Raw genomic sequence first — 22107 nt, forward strand, 5'->3', positions numbered from 1 at the left:
GTCAGATGTTAATTTAGAAACTCATTCATTGGGTAAAGGAGCGGTTTTAGTCAGATGAATCCATCAATGACTCATTTATAAAAGAGTCACTTGTTTGTAAAATGGACCACACTGGTTGGACTGTTGGTTTAGATCAACGCAGCAGTTTTTATTTTTTGTCTTTGGACTTTATTGTGACAACCAATCTGTCTTTATACATTAAGGCCCATCCTCATTTTTCCTACACTTTCCCCAAAGCCCTCTGTTTAGTGCGTTCGTCTCAATACATTAATTGGAGGGTAGGGGAAGGGCCAGACAGCACTTCGAATGAAGATTTTTTGGGACCTTGCTTCAAACGAAGGGGTAAGAAAATTTCCAATATTCTCCCCCGGTCTGATCACATTCCAGAGGCAAACCCCTGGGAAAACTCCTGTACCAGTACCCTACAGAGATTGCGAACAGACCGGGGCAACTCAAACGTGAAATTGATGGAGGGGAAGATACACATTTTTTAATATACCATATTTCTCTAAAAATCTATATACAGCTGTAGTGGGAAATAAATACTGTTATGTTTCAAAAAACAGATGATCAAAAAAAGTAAAAGTACTCATTGTAATATTTTAGTTTACTGTATCCATAACTATTAACTCATCTAGAAGTAATATTAAAAGACACAGCAAGTGTGCTTTCCCAGGATATGGGATGACAGACATCAGAGAGGTTTTTACCTTCACTCCATGGCCCACATCATCCAGTACTGTGAAGTCGATGGGTTTCCTGATGTACCTCACCGGCCGCTCCATGTTCGCAGGAGCAATGATCTTATGAGTCCTTGCTGTGTTCTTATTTGTTGTCAGGATGCCAATCTCTCGCCGGGCGACTTTCTCCTTATGGATATCCACCGTCTAATAAAGAAAACAAGACAAGAACTAGATTAAAACCGTGTTGCGTGCCAGCAAGGTCCAGACAATCAGTCTATGATTTAAATAAAAGCTTGCCAAAGTACTTGAGCACTTATTGTCCACTTCATTAAATCACAACACGGTTAGCATCTTAATCATCTCAGCATCTTTTTCTTTACCTGGTGCACAATTGCCAATTACACCCCGTAACACAAACTAACAAGTCAATAAGAAAATTACAAAAAAAGACGACTCAATTTACTTTCTCAATGCGCACAATTTATCAGAAAGAAAACAAAATTGGCCTCTATAATATTACATTAAGATGTAATATCTTGCTTGGGCCTCTGATACCGCTTTTATTTTTCTTGGATGATGATGCCAAGCTTGACTTTTTTCCTTCACATCCATCCACCTGACTTTTAAAAAACATAGGGCTGCATAACGATTAAGCGAACTAACCGTTTGCAAAATAAAAGTTATTGTTTAGAGTGTTTACTGTGTATAATAATAATAATAAATCTATAAACAAAAACATGCATGTACAATTAAAAAAATATATATGTATATATTAAGTATTCATATTTTATATTTTATATAAATTATATACAAATATAAAAATGTATATATTTAAGAAATATTTTTCTTATGCATGTGTGTGTATTATAATGTAAACAAAAACTTTTATTCTGCAAACGATTAGTTGCGATTAAAACACTTTATGATCTGAAAGATACAAATATACCACATAACATTGATATACACAGTAAAATGGGTTTTGAATTAGGGCTGGGCAAAAAAAATATTTTTTCAATTATTTTTTTTTATGTGGTCGATTCAAAATCGATTCTCAAAGAGCACTAATCGATTTTTCCCCCCATATTTATTTACGCAAACATTGAACGCAAGATTAACGTTAATGTAATTACTACACTGTAAAGAATTCCATAAAAATTACAGTGTTATTACAGCTGGGTTGCCGGTAACTTACTGTAGATTTAAATTTATGTTTTTTACTGGCAACATTTTGTTCAAAGTTAAATGAACATTAAACGTTTACAAGTCTTTGTCTTTACAGAGTAAAACTAAAAAAACAGCATCAAGCAAAACATTCTGGGAAACAAAATCTGAAGCAAAAAACAGAAAAAGATGATGATTTCTGGTTCCCAGAATGCTTTGCATGAGGCTGTTATTGTATAGTTTTATTTTGTAAAGATAAAGACTTGTTAATATTTAAAATTTATTTAACTTTGAACAAACTCTTGCCAGTAAATAACATAAATTTAAATCTACGGTAAGTTACCGGCTACCCAGCTGCAATAACATTGTAATTTCTACTGAATTTTTTTACAGTGTAGTCTTCTTTACTAGATGTCAGCCTCTTTTTTTGCCTTGCGCGATGTTACCAAGGAGTGAGAGACGTGAGTTTTAGGTGCTTCATCGACATTGATGCCACCTTCACATAAAAAGTCAGAGGTATGGAAGACGACTACGATAGTCTTGTGGCTTTTAATTTCTTTTTATTAATTACCCACTTCTGTTCATTGTTATGTAAGGGATAATGTAGAGGCAGCCGGTAGTTATTGGGAAATAAGCCCCGACAGTGTGATCAGGACCCGACGCGAAGCGGAGGGTCTTGTATCACACTGAAGGGGCTTATTTCCCAATAACTACCGGCTGCCTCTACATTATCCCGCTTATTACACGGCTACTTGTCACATAAGACAACAAACTGGACATGAATATGAATTTGAAACATTTTATTGGCATATTTATTTTAAATTAACATTTATATCCTTCCGCGAAACTTTGCACAGATGCATAAAATGATCGTAATACCTTATTAAGATCCTCTGCTTCATACTTGTCTATCTCCATTTTTTTCTCTTTAGCCAGTCTTTGAGAAGTTTTAATGCCTATTCTGTATTTTTTTGTGTGTTGGCTTCGTAGCCGTCATGCTCTATTTTGTCAAGTTCAGTCTCAGTAAGCTCTCTGTGTCTTGTCGTGGTTGTCCAGTGTTTGTCACAAGATGGCGCCAAACAAACAGTAATCTTTATTGGCGCGGAGCGATCTTACTCGTAAAAGTAGTACCGGCTATGCGTTATTATTTTGGAGCGGTTATTATTCGAAAAGAACGAACCTGCAAATGTCTCAACTGACCAATCAGAATCAAGCATTCTAGAGAGCCGTGTAATAAATTGAATTAATATATTATTTGTATTAAATCTATATCCATTGAGTTGAATTGAGAATAAAGTATAAAAACCGACCCGAGAACCGGAATCGAAAACCGAACCGAGAATCGAATCGATTTGGTAGCTTGTAAATCGAAATCTGAATCGATACCCAGCCCTATTTTGAATGCAGTTTCATGGTGCTTTAACATCCTACAAAACACAGGGATCTCACATGGAAGATGTGATTATTAGCATGTCGGACTTCGTGGCTGCACACGTGACCGGACGTATGGATGGAGCGATAAAGAAGACATGCTGTGACATTAGTGGGGTTTATGTGGATGTCACTAACAGAGCCAGACACAAACAGTGTCTGAAGCCTGCTGGACGAGACAGCCTATGAGTTTAAATAAATCTCTGTAGAAGTGAAACACTTTTGACCTTTAAATATACGCTAATAAAAGAGGAATACAGGCTAGACATCTCGGTTTATAAAAGACTACACCAATTTTTTTGGTGTGTTACTTTTAAAATGAACACAAAATGACACAATATGTTAAACATAAACTTGCAAAGAATGAATGCATCCTTTTTAAAGTGTATGTCTGTAAACATACTTGTTTATTCCTATATTTGTTTACTTCTGTGTATCATCATAATTCACTCCGTTCATCAGGTTTGTTAAACACTGAATAGGCATTCATGTACGACAGTGAGCTGAAATACTCTGCACAACATTGAGGTTTCAGCTCCACATAAAAGCCCTAACTTTACTGATTCTTCAATTAAGCTTTATGGGCAAGTCTGCCCAAACACACCACATACAGCAACAAATAAAATGTTTACTACTGATGTGCAACATCTGCCCCATCCTGCCGTGCTGTCAGGGTAAAACTATCTGGCACAGAAAAGATTCAGGGCAGATGCATCAAACCTCCTGTCAGAGATGAAAGCACTGCAGTGTCTGCTGTGGAGACCAACAGAGGATTCCATTCACTAGTTTATTTCTGTGGAGTCACGGCATTGCGTCTCCTATTCAACATCAGGAAGAAGGAGCCTTGTGGTCGCATTCATTTAAACATCTGTGAATTAACTTTTAATAGTCATTTTAAAAGACTGAAAACCAGAAGTAGCGTCACTATATGTGTAGCAATAAATACAGAAACCCTTTAAGACCATGGCACATTAAAAGTCACACAGTAGTAAGCAAATACGAGTAGAGCAAACCAACTGCCAAATTTTACCGCCTTTTGCCTTTAGCGTTAGTCTGCACAATTACTTCTGATCTCAAATTTAAACATTTGTATGCTCAAGATCTTCTGGGGATGAAGCAGTCTTGGCAATGAAACCACAGTCTGCTGTTAACAGAAGACAGATTTATTTGTTTTAGTTGTAAAAAGGGATGGACAGAAGAGATATTTGGACTCTAGAAAAGTGTTGTTGATAGATGTTGAGGTGTGATTGTGTAAAATAGCAACAGCGCTCTACAATCTGCAGTGCAGCTGGTGTTGGAGGAAGTGGGAGGGTAAGTGACTGACTTCATCTCCTTCCTGTAAACAGAAAAATAGATCTTCTAAAATGTGGCCATATATATATATTATGCAATGTTAGGGTTTTTAACTTCAAAAACGCCCTCAAGAACCAATAACATGTGACACTGCATCCATGTAAGGAGTAAAAGTTGTCCCCAGAACTTTGAGAATTCCTGTCTAGGATCCATTTGGATGGACGGAACATAAAAACATTGTGCTTTAGAGTCAGAATGGTTCACATGTACACATTCACCTGTGCACAATCGAATACAATGCAACGGATAGCAAAGTATATAGTTATGTTTGAAAAGCTTTTATCAGAAGTGCCTCTAACTGGGGAAATGTAGGACAATTCAAGGGCCCATGCACTATGGTGGCCCCCAAAGATCAGTTTTATTAGTAGTAACATGGGTGTGGTAGAGTGTCCAACCTCAAATTATATACCTCATATGGCCTCATATAACCTTAACCATTTACCATCTTTCATATGGCCCAAACTTGCAAGCGGCGCCCCTGTTGTTAACTCAGTTATTTACAGTTTGAGAACTATATAAAAATTGTGACAATAAATACAACAAATTATACAAGAATACGTTTACACACACAAAAAAAGTAATACTTGTGTTTCTCAAACTGTTCCATTTGTAGCACTATTAACATAATTTTTAACATAAATTTTCAAAAATTGCATCATAGCAATCATTTCGATTTTGTAGTTTGTTCTGTGTTTGTTCAAAATGGCAAATCCCATGATTGTAATTTATAATTCCCATTTTCATTAAAATATCCGTTGATGACATTTTGCTCGTCACTGAAAAGGCACTGGATATAGAGCCATTAAATTGTACTATTAATTATTGTAACAGGAATATCTAATTTGCATATGATAATTACTCTTGTATGTCACAATATGTGACACAGTCTTTAAAAATAAACTTTGATATCTTTAACCTCTTAGGGGTCACCCTTACCTTTTGAGTGGGGGGGGGGTGAAAAGTTGAAGTGCATCTTCAAATGAATATAACTCTGGCATTTTTTTTGGTCTAGAAGCCTAATCTTGGTCTTGTTTAAGGTTTTTTACTGAAGTGTAAGGAGGTGAAAATATTAAACAGAAAAATTGTTATAGCAGTTTACATTTATTTTAATAAATAAATATAATCCAATAAAATGTTAATTTTATAAAAAATATAAAAAGGTAAATATCTCAAAAAAGTAATAATGTAAACATGAAGCCATAAGTCTCGAGCAGTTGTGATCCAAATTTCAAGTTAAAAATCACAAAAAATGAGGTTTGTCTCTCACTTTTAGTGGTTTTACCAAGAACAGCCACTAGGGGTCAACGGTTTGCTGCATACTCTTGTCACAAATTAATAAATTACTGTAACTGCATTATTATTACTGCTAAAACGTTTTAAAATATGAAAACTACATTCTTACAGCTTTCCAATGATATAGTTTGTCAACATTTTTGTAGATTTATAAGTAAGGGATAATGTAGAGGCAGCCGGTAGTTATTGGGAAATAAGCCCCGACAGTGTGATCAGGACCCGACGCGAAGCGGAGGGTCTTGTATCACACTGAAGGGGCTTATTTCCCAATAACTACTGGCTGCCTCTACATTATCCCGCTTATTACACGGCTACTTGCCACATAAGAAAAAATCTGGACATGAATATGAATTTGAAACATTTTATTGGCATATTTGTTTTAAATTAAAATTTTTATCCTTTCGCGAAACTTTGCACAGATGCATAAAATGATCGTAATACCTTATTAAGATCCTCTGCTTCATACTTGTCTGTCTCCATTTTTTCTCTTTTAGCCAGTCTTTGAGAAGTTTTAATGCCCATTCTGTATTTTTTTGTGTGTTGGCTTCGTAGCTGTCATGCTCTATTTTGTCAAGTTCAGTCTCAGTAAGCTGTCTGTGTCTTGTCGTGGTTGTCCAGTGTTTGTCACAAGATGGCGCCAAACAGATAAAGATCTTATTGATCTTTATTGGCGCGGAGCGATTTTACTCGTGCAAGTAGTCCGGCTATGCGTTATTAATTTGGAGCGGTTATTATTTGAAAATAACGAACCTGCAAATGTCTCAACTGACCAATCAGAATCAAGCATTCCAGAGAGCAGTGTAATAATAGGATATAATGTTATGAATATAGAAAATTAATATGCATTCCTATGGGGGGGGCATGTAACAAAAAAAACTGTCACTACATTATTTCTTTCATCAGATGACCTTGAAATATTAAAACTAAATTCTGAGCGCTTTCCAGTGATATACTTTATCAAGATTTTTTGGGTTTAGAGTAGGGGTTTAGTGTTAGAAATATGTAAAAAAAAACTAATTGGGTCCACCTGTGGCCGTGTGACATTTTAGAAACTGATTCTCACTACGTCATAATTTCCCCAAAATGGTGATATAAAATATGTAAATTACACTCTCAGAGCTTTCCAATGATATATAGTTTGTCAAGATATTTTAGGTTTAGATAGGGTATTAATGTTACAAATATATAATAACAACATGGGCCCACCTGTGGACCTGTGGCATTTTAGAAAATGTCTCTCACTATGTCATTTCTTTCCTGAAATCCTGATGATAACTGAAAAATACACCCTTAGAGCTTTCAAACGATATATAGTTTGTTAGGATTAAATAAGAACTCACATGCAAAACACTGAAGTAAACGTAGGTTTCCCACTGTGGGGGGACAGTGACATTTAACAGGATGTAAATGTTTTGAGGCACACACATAAATTAATCAATTACTCTCCTTACACAATTTATTTTATAAAACACTGTTAAAATGTCTATTCTAGAGGCTTAGAACTTTCCAACAACATTATAGTGATAGATTGAAATCAAGCGTGGATGTTCATCATCTCATCATTAGATTATGAGACTTTATCCTGAATTTCACAGAAAGGGTCACAAATGTATTCGTCACCGAACAAGTGAAACATTAACGTGAATCATGAAATGGCCTTTTAACTGTGTAGCAGTTCATTAAACAGTCATTTCCCATTTGAATAAAAAGAAAATTTCTCCTGTAAGTCTTTACTCAAGGCTCTTTCAGTGTGTATGCACAGAGAATGGCTTCATCTTCTCCATTGCTCACATTCTGAAATGCAGCATCATTAGTTTGAACATTATAAAAACATCAATGAAAAGGGGAACTGTTACTTTCAAAAAGCTGTGATCTGTTGCACCATTGACATACATAAATCACTCACTTTCTTCATTGTGTTACCGCTTGCTGAACATACAGTAACATTGTAGTTTTGTCACAACGGATTATAGGTAGGCAGTCCTTCACGGTTATCCATTTGTTTACCATACAAATGCAATGTGATCACATACGTTTACATCTCTGACTGCTGTTTGACTGATCAAGTAACAAAACATCAACATATACTCCAGTTTTATAGATATGTCCAATTCTAATAACATTTGTGACCCTTGCTTGAAAAATGAGTCGAAATGCGCACCGTGTAATTTTGAGCTCCAGCCAAAAGAAAGTATAAATGTTGATTTTGGTTGAAATTGAGGTTTTCATAAAAAATAGTACATTAAGTCCCCATATAGCGATCCCAATGCTATAAATAGTCATTAAACACGGGTCTCCAACCTTTTTGTGAACAAGGGCTACCACAATGCATAAAATAATCTGGAGGGCTACTTTTTTAAATAGTCTACTGAAAACTTTTTTCCTATTTTATTTTATTTTATTTTATTTTACTTGTTAATATGTTTTATCATTGTGTAAAATGTTAAAAGAAGCCAATCTAATATAAAAAAAATATGTATAGATAAAAAATGGCCATTGAGATTATTAATAGAATGTGCTCACAGACTCTGTGCCAATAACCTGGTGCCCATGGGCACCATGTTGAAGACCACTGATCTAAAATGATCTTTATTTGCTAAATGATCTTTAAGCTAAATGCTTAATCTTCATCGTGCTGACTGACAGATCCAAAGCATGCACACAGATATTCTTTGATTTTGTGTGTGCAAAGTCTGTTGGTTTTACCATTGCTTTTAAGGTATGGAGGCAATGATTTTGCTTTTAAACCCTCACAAATCTTTAACTCGATTTTTCTCAAAATTGACTTTGCTGACTCTATCAACTTCAAACATGTGTAGCTTTGTCATTTTTCCAACAAATCATACATAATTTTAAAGGTTTTAGAGAATGTCAAAATATAAATAACCAATTTTGGAAAATTAGCTTATTCTGACTCATTTTGCAAGCACGGGGTCACACTTTATGTTAGGACAAATGTGCACAGTTTGGTGAAGCGGTACATTTAAAACAGTTATTTTTCACTTTACCTGTTTTTGACCAGAAATAAATTATTGTGAATTTTGCAACCATACAACAGTAACTGTATGGAAAAGAAAGCAAACGGGCATTTTAAATGGTTTCACTTCAGCATCTGGCAGGCAAAAATGGTTGTTTCAGCACTTTGATGAAGCGACCCTGTGGGTGGCGTGGCATCCGGAAAAGCCAGCTATGCACAAATGGACAGACGTGTCGTGCATATCTTTAGGGCAAAGACTAAGCAACAGCCGCTTGCAAGCGCACACATACGCTGTTCACACAACACACACAACTGCGGTTTCTCTGTAAGTTAACAGTACTGTCATGCCAGCATTTAATAATAGCGGGAAACCACACATGATTATTTCAGAAATGAGAAACGGGACCACACCCAGATGTATGGGTTGCTAGCCAAGTTAGTTTCATTGTCGGAGGAAACGCTAATAGAAATGAATCACACAGTCAACAAAACATGCAGCGTAGTTATTGTCAGACATAAGCTAAATAAAAACACAACAAGATCACCACAGGGTTAGCGAGCATCAGGCTCCATCTGACCATGAGCAACTGTAGGCTATAAAATTACAAAGTCTTTAACACATCTTGGACGAGTGAACCTTTAGAAGTTTAACTTCCTCAAAATGCTTTTTAAACGGATAAGACATTACAGGTAAATTAAGTCTTTTCCTTATAAAGCAACACATATTTCTTTTCATCCAAATTTCTACTAAACTCCAAATTTTTATAAGAATTTACATTTTGTGTTAGAAATAAGCCATTATATCAAAGTTCATTTTATAGCTTTTAACAGGACATAGATTTAGCAATAAATATGGCCATATGGAATATATGCTAATAGTATGAGGACACCAAACAACTTCTAGTTATTTACCAGAACGAGTTTGAACAGCCAGAAAAGACTGCCTACTGATTTAATGTGTGATGAACTGAGCACAATGTTTTCACATTGGTCCTGACTTCTAACCCACAGTGGTCGGCGAGATCTTTAGACGATTGTCACTAGAACAAAAGTGTCTGCCTTCGTCTCTTTTATTTTGTGAGCGTGTGAAAGTGTACAAGCTTCACCAATTGTTCTAAAATAGCCGAGAAAGCCCTGACATATACATGTACCAAATATACATGCACTTCACAAGTGCAATTCTGGCTGCATTATTTGTTTCCCCCTCTTGCTCGAGAAATTTACATTTATTGTCCACCTTCGCTGTCAGATGAAAATTATGCCCATGCAAAAGTTTAAACTTATATAATCTATTAGTGTAAAATACACTGATCTATAATAGGAGACAAGCATAATCTCCGGTTGTTACTGTTTGAGAATGCAAGTGCACATGGTTTATACACATGTCTTTATTTGAGCAAATCAATGGAAACACAGAGAGAGACCGGACACAGACAAGCGTATTAAGACAGCTTTATACTACATGCAGCCAGACTCAGCAAAAAAGCCAATATCAATACATTACTAGCAAGAACAAAATTGGTTACACAGTACCAAAACATACCAAACTATTGCAGCTTCTAATTAAAAAAATGTGGTACGTAGGTCATAAATATTACTATGCTGGGTGTTGCTTTGTAACCAAATAATATAAATCAACTGATACTTAATGACCAGTAGTTCATTCAAAGAATCAAATAGGCCCACCAAAATTATTAGAGACACAGATTCATCATAGTAGGATTCATAAACGAAATGGGCATGGGGATGCTAATGTTGTTGGCCAACTGGTGTCTCAGACTGACTAGCATCTAATCTGGTATCAACTAGTAGTAAAACCAAGGGTCACCAAACTTTTTTCTCTGGGGGCCACATTATTGTTCCTGACTGTGATGGGGGGCCGGGTCAGCTATATAACATAGAATTGTATGGCCCAGACCAAAATGACCACCAGCAGGCCTCATTGTGTAGTAGAGATTACTAGCCTGGCACAGCCAAAGTCCCCATCAGTAAACGGCTTTCCATTGGTAGCTAGTAGGTGAGCTACATTATAGCTAGCTCGGACAGCAGCCTGGCAAAGGAATACATTCTTTTGTGCAGCCAGTACGCCTTTCATCCTTTAAATCCTGTCTTCTCTTGCTTGCCCTCGCTAGCTAGCATACTCTTTGTGGCGGGTTTCGTGATGACGACACAGATTATATTCTTTAAAAACTGCCACACTTTCTTTACATACAAACTGCATGGTCCTTACACTGAACAAAAAATAATCGTTGGTCCATTCTTTTCTTTAAACTCTGCACTCTCTTATCAACTTTTTGTTTAATGCTAGCCATTTTGCTGTCCTGAACACTGCCAGGTCTGGACAGTGATCTGCACGTGCGTTGTCTGTTACTGCTTGATCACAAATTTGGCAAATATAGTTAATTTTATAACTAAATATCATTTTTTAACTTAAAAAAAATCAACAAAATACCAGATGCGAATTTGTTATTACTTTCCAAAGAACAATTACAAAAATAAAATTGCCTCATTGGGCCGGTTCAAGTAGTGGGGGGTAGAGAGGCTGGGGGGCCGGTCAAAAGGGGGTGGCGGGCCTGAGTCGGCCATCGGACCTTAGTTTGGTGACCCATGATTAAAACCCTAAAAAAACTTCACAGTTCTCAGTAAGCATTAAGCAAGAGTTGGCCTTGCATCTGTTCAACAGAGAACTGAAAACTGCAATTTCATCTCAATTACTTTCTTTTTTTACTCAGTTCACTAATCGGCACAAATTATTTGTGGGGAAATTTGGGGGCAAAAATCCTGAACCAAACCACCGCAGACAACGTCAAGTCATGTGGATGTTTAAAACTCAGCATGATGATTCCAGGAAATTGTTTGTGATTTCTTTGCCAACTGCAATGAAGTCATTTCAGAGAAATATATTAAGTTGGAGAGATGTTAAGCTACTGTCTGGATCTCTAGTGGTGGCCAATACGTTTCATAGACTTTAAGGCTATAATAAAAAAAAACTCGAGGTCCAGTCAGATGTTGCCATGACTAAAAAACCAAATGATCCCTATGTAACCTTGAAGATGGCACATCATCCCATTTCCAAATTCAAACAAGATGACACACAACGCCTTTCAGGAAGGAAGGGGAGGAAAGCCTCCAACTTTATCTCTGGATTTCATTTAGGAGCTTGCACTGTGCTTAAAATGGGCAGTAATATAGCACTCGTTTCTGCAACTCAATTGGTAGAGCATTGCGTTAGTGACTTTAGATAAGACATAATACATAAATATGTAAAAAAAATACTAGCAACAAAACCCATGCAAATCTTCACAAACCCACGTACACTCTCAGAAAAAGGTACAAAAGTTTTGGTCACTGGGTCAGTACCTATTAAAAAGGTACCATTTAGGTACAGATATGAACAAGCAAGTACCTTAGAGGTACCAATATGCAGCTTTTAGTTACAAAAGTGTGACAACTTTTGTACCTAAATTTATCTTTTTAATAAATGTAAGATTTATAGATCTATTAATAAATTGAGCCAACATGCATAACCCATTAAACATAATGCATTTCCAAATAAAACTGTCGTTTTTTTATTTTTATTTACAGGAACAATGTTGCGTTTAATTAGCTCCTCTTAAATACATGCAGCTATATGAAGAGGAAAACAGCACAACAAGAGAGACTCCCCTCATCTTGCCAAGTCTTCAGCTGGTCAGACAAAGCATTGACTGTTCACAGTCTCTTAGCAGCCACTTCATGCGCTTGTCTAGGTAGCAGCACTTCAGCCTCCCACACTCGGTGTCAGGGGCGACTTCAGCACAACAAATAAAGACCCACAAACACAGTCAACCACATTCAGCGTGAAGCTGTGATGGAAAACATGCAGGATTCACTCCAGGCCTGTTGCAAACGGCCCATTAGTCAGCTGCACTGATGTTCAAATCTAATTTGCCCACATGCTGGCAGTGCGGTCTGTCTAATAGGCAGCCGGAGGAAGACTGAACGGTTAGAAACGCTATAAAGATGAGAACATCTTATGTCAGCAAAGCCTTGGGTGTGCCGAGAGATTACAGACGCTTTATAGCCATTACTCACCTTTCTGTTAAACACGTTAGTTTTGACGGATCAGTACTAAAGTTACAGGATTGTAGTTAGTTTGTGGAATGACGGTAATCTATAGCTACTAATGATCTACTATCTATAGCTACTAACTAGTTGATGTCCCACATTCAAAAAGATGAATCATAATACTTAATTTGGTGATGCACCAAATGAAAAGCCCTTGAAGACAACTAGTATCTGGGTTTATGCTGGGTTTAGACTAAACAATAGTTTTGTCTTTTAAAGAACATCAATTATCTGATTTACGATTTTCTTTTGGTGTGTATTAGGACATGTTACGGTCTTATAAGTCAGTGTTTCCCAACCACTTTGACCACTTGTTTGGTGTGCCGTGGAAAAAACAGTGACACAGTGTTTAAAAAAGCACTCGAAGTTAGCTACCAGGTTGCTGAGTCGGTGCCTATGAAAACGTGCGTGTTCATAGGCACCAATTTCTTTTTCTGCCAGTGGGTGCTCGTCACAATTTCAAGCAATGCTTAGGTTACTTAGCTACGACAGACGCTTTGAGAGAGGAGGAAAGCAGCACATTCATGTTTTCTGTGTGGTTTTAGAAGCAAATGTGAAGCTATGAGCATATGTGCTTGCATGGGCATTTCACTGGGTGCTCAAGCCGACTAGGGATCGACCAATTATCGATCTGGCCGATTATCGATATTTAATAGCCGATTTGCCGATAAAGTAATGTAATTTTGAAATGCGCTATTTTGGCTCTAATGCAGCAAAGGATTTAGTGAGAGCCGTCAGAACACGGCACTGTAGAGCAACACCCGCCCACTGCCCATCTAATTTGTTGAGTGTCACGAGTCCGGCCAATCAGCGCAGGAGGCTGAAGACACTGCCAAAAGCACTTGCTAACTCAAGCTGCTTTGCAATGATTTCGCTCTGCAAGCGAGTTGGACACTGCAATAGAGTTTAGCACGCGTTTCAGGCAGTAGACCGAGCTGGCGCTTGCACGTCATAAGTCATGTCATTTAAAAAAATTCAAGCCATTTTAAAGCATTAAGAACTCAAGCACTTCAGACAGTGCGCTCACATGCACGCGCGCACAGCCGCCTCTCAAGCTGCTCGCAACAAATGACAACTTATTTATTATTACACATAAATGTTCAGATATACAAACAGGAGGTATATGCTTAAATGCCTGTCTTGGTGACATATACTTAAGGAATAGGCTATTGAACCAACTAATTGTGCGTATAATAATGGTATTAATGTTATAGTTTTATAAAAACATTTGCGGTCTTTTCAACAACATACACAATGAAGCTGTAAAGGCAATTTATTTATTTACACTTATTATATACATTTGAATTGTTTAGTTAATTGTTATATCCATGGGATAGTTCTTCCATTGATGTGCAACATGATTAACTGAATAGTTATACTATTGTATGCAATAATAAAATCATCAGAAAATAATTAATATAATTCAATAAAAAAAAATTGAATAGTTTTTATGTTTATATAGTTTATGGTTCCTTCCTGCTCTTTTTGTTATTATGAATATTAGAGATGCTCCGATCAGCATTTTTGGGGCCGATCACCGATTACCGATCACCAAGATCATGATCTGCCGATCGCCAATCAGTGCCGATCACAGAATGGCAGTGGAATGGGAATCTTTTATCTATAATCTAGCAGAGTTTGCACCATTTGTAGAAATGAAATTAACTGTAAATTAGGTATATTATTGTCTTAACCCTTATGTGTTGTTGGGGCCATTTTTGGCCATTTTTGCAATTTTTTTGTCTTAATTTGGCCACAACTTTCTCTGTGTTTCAGCAAATGGAATGATTTTTGGTGACAAATCTTATATTTACACATATTTTAAGAAAATGCTTTGAAATTTTTCAAAAACTTAACAATATACCGTGGGCAAATTTACTACCCTTACGTGTTGTTAGCGGCCAAAAAAGGCCACTAAATTAAACTGCTGCAAAAATTTATCGGATGAATTTTTTTTCACATTTTTTTTGCATAAATCTGTTAATCAACCTCAGTACTGATCAAAACTACCAAATGTTTGCAAAAATTTTTATGATTTTAACTCTTTCATTGCCAAGTTTATAAGTAGTGTCACTGATTTGGGGAAAAAAAAACACACAAAATGACAGATTTTCAATATAAAACGTGACTGTGGACTGGATTTTCTTTTACCTTTTTTACAGTCTTTGGCATGCCAAAGATTGGTAAAAACATTGGCTTTGATGCATTTTTAGTTTTTGTGCAGCATCAGATTAAATTTTTTTCTCCCTCATTTATTGTTTGTGGCCATTTTTTCCCCATTGACTTCCATTATAACAACATTTTTTGATTGCTGAGCCATGACACCTTATTACCATGCATTCTTGATTCTTTGTGCCTTTTCCTTTTGCAAAGAGGTAAAATTTGTCATTTTTACTGTTGATCACCATGTGGCACCATTAACCCTTTAGTAGCCTGTGCAAAAAAACAGAGCATAAATTCTGGTCTGTACATTGAGTTATATGGACTATAAAACCATTGTGTGTGTACGATTGTGTGTGTACGAGTGTGTGTGTGTACGAGTGTGTGTGTGTACGAGTGTGTGTGTGTAGGGTTAGTGTTAGTATTGAGGAGAGAGCACCTCCCTCGCGCACCAGTTAGTGCTGCACTGGTGAGAGGGATTTAGTCTCCTGTAGCTGTCCCTCTAGACACAAATCCACAGACACCAGCAGGCACCAGCAGCTCAGGAGTGAAGAGGGGAACATGCAAGTGGTGTACAGAACCAAAAAAAGAACAGTCAGCATTTGTATCCGTTGTGGTAGACACACTTGCAGAGAGCACCAAGTAATATGCTGCAAGTCCTGCTAAAAAGACTGAACACACACACGTACACATATACACACCAAAAAATTAGTTTGATTGTTTAGTTCTCCATCCATCCTCTACTCTTGCTTCATTGTTCAGTTTATTTGAAGTTGTTTTTGCATTTTGGTTCATAATAAATGTTGTTAATAAATCTGATGAAGAGAAGATTTTTTACAGATTTTTCCACACAGACGCACACACATGCACGCACGCACGCACGCACGCACGCACGCACGCACGCACGCACGCTCGCTCGCTCGCTCTCTCTCTCTCTAATATGCTGTTATAGTCCATATAACTCAATGTACAATCCAGAATTCAAGCTCTTTTTTTTGCACAGGCTACTAAAGGGTTAATTGTGCCACATGGTGATCAACAGTAAAAATGACAAATTTTACCTCTTTGCAAAAACTAAAACCACAAAGAATCAAAAATGCATGGTAATAAGGTGTCATGGCTCTGCAATCAAAAAATGTTGTTATAATGGAAGTCAATGGGGAAAAAATGGCCACAAACAATAAATGAGGGAGAAAAAAATTTAATCTGATGCTGCACAAAAACTAAAAATGCATCAAAGCCAATGTTTTTACCAATTTTTGGCATGCCCAAGACTGTTAAAAGGGTGAAAAAAAATTCAGTCCACAATCACTTTTTATATTGAAAATCAGTGATTTTGTGTTTTTTTTTTCTCAAATCAGTGGCATCACTTATGAGCTTGGCAATTAAAGAGTTAAAATCATGAAATTTTTGGAAACATTTGGTAGTTTTGATCAGTTCTGAGGTTGATTAACAGATTTATGCAAAAAAATTTGAAAAAAATATTAATCTGATACATTTTTACAGCCGTTTAATTTAGTGGCCTTTTTTGGCCGCTAACAACACGAAAGGGTAGTGAATTGGAACAAGGCACAAGGGTTAATAGAGAATCAAATAAATAAGCACAACAAATATTTCTTCTTGCAAAGAGAAATGTAATATGCCTTTAAAAAGGTTTATGTCTGTTAAAAGTAGTTAAAATAAAACAATTCACACAGTCTTTACTGTATGAATTAAATATACACGCATTCATATGAAGTACAACAGTTTTTCACTGCTGAGCAGAGAGTAATTTTATTGAGAGATGAATTAGGATACTGTAGCTTTAAGACGTGGGAGAGATCGTTCTCTTCACGTGCACTGATGACCGGCTGCTGTGTATGCGTGCGGCGGGTGTCGGCAAACAAGAGCAGCTGTGAGGAAAATGGAAGTTTAAACCTTCAAAACTTTAAAGGGACCATTTAACATGTCCGCCCAAAAAAAAATCAATTCATACTCCACACGCCAAACAGACGGGGGCAGTATACCTCCAGAAAAGTGAGTTGGTCTATTTTAATTTAGCAGCTGCAAATTCAGCAGCATATATCAAGTTTGATTTACATTAGCAACTAAGTTATCATTAGTCACAAAAAAAACATTCGGTCTCATTAAAATTGCAATGTTTTCCGCTACGTTTCGTGCGTCCATTTGGTGTTCATTATAATCGAAGACATTTCAAGCTTCTTAGCTAATGTTACATTTTAGCATCAGCTTGGTAGATAACGGGTGAAAACCGGATCGGATCCGTGGGTAGAGCTAACTATTAAACGTTAACAGCTAAGGATGCGCAATAATTTGCATGCGATAGTCATTGCGCTTCTCGTCAGTGAAGCCGGTTTATTGATTAAAAGTTAATCGCCATCAGCTGCTTTCAGATGGAGCCACATTTACTGCACAAAGCCGTAGTTCATGTACAAGCTGAGCATAGGTTATGGCAATGCCTATTATAAGTGAACTTCTAGCGAAATACTAACAGCATCTTACTTACCAATCGAAAAGAAATGTTGTCATTTCGGAGTCGAACCTCATTTCTTTCATGTTCATTAGTTGTCTCCAGCGATGAAAAGCAGTGCCAGTATTTACTCTGGTTCCGTTACTTTATTTATCATATTTTATTTGTGATTCCGAGCGCGTTGTTCCCTGCAGCAAATGTTTGTGGTAGTGGTAAATGTCTCTTGCTTTAGCCATTCTTCCGCTCTCTTCCCTGAACTGAAATACGTCCGAAACCCCTATTGCAAGGCAGGAAGGCATCAAGGCATGTCCGAATCCATGGCTGTCCGAATTGCATTTCTCTGAGCTGCATTCATAAATCTTAAATCAACAAGTCAGCTGCCTTAGTTTTCGGACGCAGCGGTAGGGCTGTACTCCCACTTATTCGTGTATTGCAGTTTGGCTGGCGGTTATGTGCGTGGCCCGCATACCGCCTCCCATGGTCGAAACTGGTATTACAACACCAGTCGGGCTGTAGCTAGTAATTTAGCATGCTAATTCAGATTGATATTTCTGCAGCCCTATACCTTGTCATTTTTTTAATGACATCTTTGCCCTTATTTCTTCTCATTCTTTTGATGCGTGTAACTAATTTTTAAAAATCTTTTACCTCAGTTATTACAAATGGCACCTTTAAAACGAATGCAAGTAATAAACTTTCGTCACGAGGATGCAATTGTCCGCGATAGATATATGTTGTATACGCTGTTTGATAGGTATGTGAAGACGCATCGCGTGTCCTCATAGAAAATACGCATATCTCTGTATAGGCAGAGAGGAAAATCCAAATCTGCACGTCACACATGAGCAATAGGTTACAAAATGCTCGCACTGTGTAAAATGGTCTCTAATTGCAGCCGCATCAGGAACGCTATGATGACAAAAGAAAACAGAAAAATCGGCTCATGAGATCGGCAAATTTAGCGAGTGCCGATCGCGTCATTTAATGTCGTTATCGGCCGATTACGATCGGCGGCCGATCGATCGGAGCATCACTAATGAATATGATTGTTATAATTCCCATTTCTTAGAGTCAGAAATAGAAATGTTTCTAAGCATTGAGAGTTTTTGTCAGAGCTTTGTCAGAGTCTTAATTTTGACATAAATTTTCATTTTTACACCAGACATATCGGTTCAAAATATCGGTTATCGGTCTACTCGATCTGTAATAATCGGTATTGACATCAGCCCTGAAAAAAAAAAAAAAAAACCACATATCGTCGACCTCTAAAACCGAGCCCCAGAACACCCATGGGATCGGTGCCTATGTGCATTTTTATTGTAGCACTTCCATCCGTGAAACAAGTAAGAAACCTTTTTGGGGTTATAATTTTTCCAACCATGCTGAAAACGTGTTCTGATGGTGTAACGCAGATTGATACTTTTTCGCAACCTTGAGTGACGAAGAGAAAACGGACGTTTCTCAATCCAAAGACTGCAGCCTCCTATGATCGCATATGTCATCAAGCCTGGTTTATTTCAGTTAACGGATTTACATTTGCAAGTCATAAACATATTAAAACAATGTACGATTAACAAAGAGTAATAGTCAACTTTATAATTGTTAATGTTATGAAATAAGACAGTCTTGATGATATATGCAGCTAACAGTCCCTCCAGAAAAACGTGATTATGCGATTGCATGATTCAACGCATAATTAGCAAAAGTCCGCATATTTATGCGCGGGCCGCATTTTTTAAAATACGCCGCACTTTCACAGCACAAATTGCAGATTTCCTTGCGCAAAATATGCAGGGCTTTCATGACTTCATAATCCCCGCATTTTCGTACCAAAAATCAGCAGAAGTTGAAAAATGTTGAATTTACTTCACAAACGCGCAGCCATGTCCCCTGTTGCCATGGGAATGTTATGAAGTGACGTGATTATGTGATGGAACATCATTGAAAAGCTGCAAAAGGTGAAAACAGTGTTTGCAGGTTCCCGCAATTTTTGCAAGTTCCCGCAATTTTGTTGCAATAAATTGCATAAATATCCTGCATATTGCATCACACATTTTAAGAAAATGTTCCGCAAGATCAAGGATTCTTGCCCGCAAAAAATTTTCTGGAAGGACTGAGCTTACAAATGCAACCTTCAGAGACTGCACCCTTCAGATTAGTAAATGGCCAATATCTTGCCTCATTGTTTCGCCCACAAGCCAGCGGGTCATCACTGATTATCAGTTGCCTTCCCTTGCAAATAGCACATTAACTCCGAGTCTGCTGGCCGTTTGCGTTATTACGAACCTGACATCTCACTGGGGGAGATTGTACTTTATATTTTTCATAGTTTGTGACGCGCACACCATGTGCGGTGGTTTTGACAACCTTCACAGCCCTAAACCAAACTGCCGGACACACTGATAGATTGTTAAATAAATAAATTACTATGCCATAAACCAGTGGTTCTTAAAAGGGGGGTACGCGTACCCCTAGGGGTACTTTGGGGTACTGCAGGGGGTACGTGAGAGAAAGTGGAAACTGACATGTAGGAATAAATTAATAAAATCAGTAATTCATAGCGTTGCCACCCGTCCTGGTTTTCCCAGGATTGTTCTCTTTTTTGAGTCACTGTCCCGGAAAATTTATATTCTTTCCCAGGACACGAATTGTCCCGTTTTTTTGTGAAAATGAACTTTTAAAGCAGAATTTCCTGGTTTCAAATTAAAGCGTTTCCTTCCACTGTTTCTGTGTTCATCCAATCCTGTGTCTGTAACCGGGTAAAATAGAACAGGTAACAGGCGTTTACTTTTATTTGATTGGAAGCTCAACTTATCGCCTAGCAACTACCTATGCTGTCGGTTGGTCGCACGCGTCGCATCCACAGATTCCACACTCACATCCTGGATGAAATAGTTTGAGTTAAGTTGCTAGTCAGCTTTTAAAACGATCAGTGGGTTGGTCAAAGCTGAACTTCACGTTAGATTAAACTTTAAATTATCATGCTTGGAGTTTAAAGCATTTATTGAGGGACAGCCAAAACTTCTGCAGGCAGCAAAAAGAAATGAGAAATACACATGGAAAAAGAGGTGAGAAATGTCAGTTTTAGGTTGCCCAAATTTACTAAGTTAACAAAAACAAAAAGTTGTTTATAATCTATTATAATACATGTAATCATGTTTTAATTGCTAAAGAATATATCCTATATTTGTACAAATGATTATATTTTATAATAGAATATAATTATGCAGTATATGTTTACACAATATTTATACAAAAATGTATTTAATGTTTGTATTTAAAGGCGGAGTCCACGATGTTTGAAAAACGCTTTGGAAAAGGAGTCGGGCCGACTACCAAAACACACTTATAGCCAATCAGCAGTAAGGAGCGTGTCTACTAACCGGCATACTTGCCGGGTTGCGTATGTGTGGGGCGGGTCTATCAACAGAAGGTCCAGATTCTATTGGGGTAGGGTTTGTTTATGTGATTTCAAATATCAACATTGGCTTTCAAACATCATGGACTTCGCCTTTAATGTAGAAAGGAGTCCAGAGTGAGTGCATCTACATCAGGGAGTGCATCTACTTCAGGGAAAGCATCTACGTCAGGACAAATATAGGTTAGAGAGGGAATAGAGTCCTACAACTGTTAACATAGTATATTTGCAAATATTAGTTGATCCCCCCTCCAAAAAACAAAACAAAAATAAATTTCATCTGAGTGTCCCGGTTTTTCACAAATCAAAGGTGGCAATAGGGCTGTCACTTTTTATTCGATATTCGAATATGCATTCGAACATGACGTGAAATATCCGTATTCGAACTATAAATAAACCATCCGGTTTTTTAAATGCCATGTGTAGCGCATTTTTTTACAGTAACACCTCGTAATAGGAAGGAGGCTGAGAGTGAGACCGACGACTGCAACTGTGCGCAAGAGAGGGAATCAAATGGGACCAAAATGAACCTCATGTGCTGTCAAGATAGAATTATAGTTTGTATATAAAATGACATATTGTTTATAGTGTTAAATATTATAGCAGAATAAAAAGCTTGTGTTAATACGTTCGCATTATGAAATTAGCATGTATGAAGATAATTTCATCATTTTTACAACGCAATGTAAACTTTATATTAAACAACAGCATTTGTCTTGTAAACGGGTTTTAAATGATCATGTGCTGACTGTCGCGCGTCACATAGACGACAGAGTCAAGTGAGATCTGATTAACTCATCTATAAGTTTAATTTCATCTCAAGTATCAAAGGGTTTGTGCTCTCTATCATTGAAAACGGGCAAGCAAACAGCACGCGCAGGGTTAATGTACTTATGAATGACGGCTCACAAACGCGCGGGATAGGCTTTGTATAAGTGTGCTTGTTGTCAATGACAGTTCTGGTCACAAACACGCTCAAGCGCGGGATATGTGTGCTTGCCAATGATGGGCATTAAATCCGTGAAATTCCGCGGAGTTTTCTGCCGAAATCTGT

The 22107-nt window shown here is 37.3% G+C and overlaps 1 protein-coding gene across 7 annotated transcripts in view; it reads right to left on the reverse strand.

Annotated features, from left to right (window-relative positions):
- abi1a (abl-interactor 1a) overlaps positions 1 to 22107 on the reverse strand; it is a 74460-nt gene that overhangs the window by 26010 nt on the left and 26343 nt on the right. For all 7 annotated transcript variants that reach the window (XM_065294666.2, XM_065294667.2, XM_065294662.2 and 4 more), the window contains exon 3: positions 711 to 887. In XM_065294666.2, coding sequence (XP_065150738.1) covers positions 711 to 887 — 177 coding nt within the window. The remainder of the gene's footprint in view (positions 1 to 710; positions 888 to 22107) is intronic.

This window comes from Paramisgurnus dabryanus, chromosome 22 (genome assembly GCF_030506205.2).
Source record: "Paramisgurnus dabryanus chromosome 22, PD_genome_1.1, whole genome shotgun sequence".
Taxonomy (NCBI): domain Eukaryota; kingdom Metazoa; phylum Chordata; class Actinopteri; order Cypriniformes; family Cobitidae; genus Paramisgurnus; species Paramisgurnus dabryanus.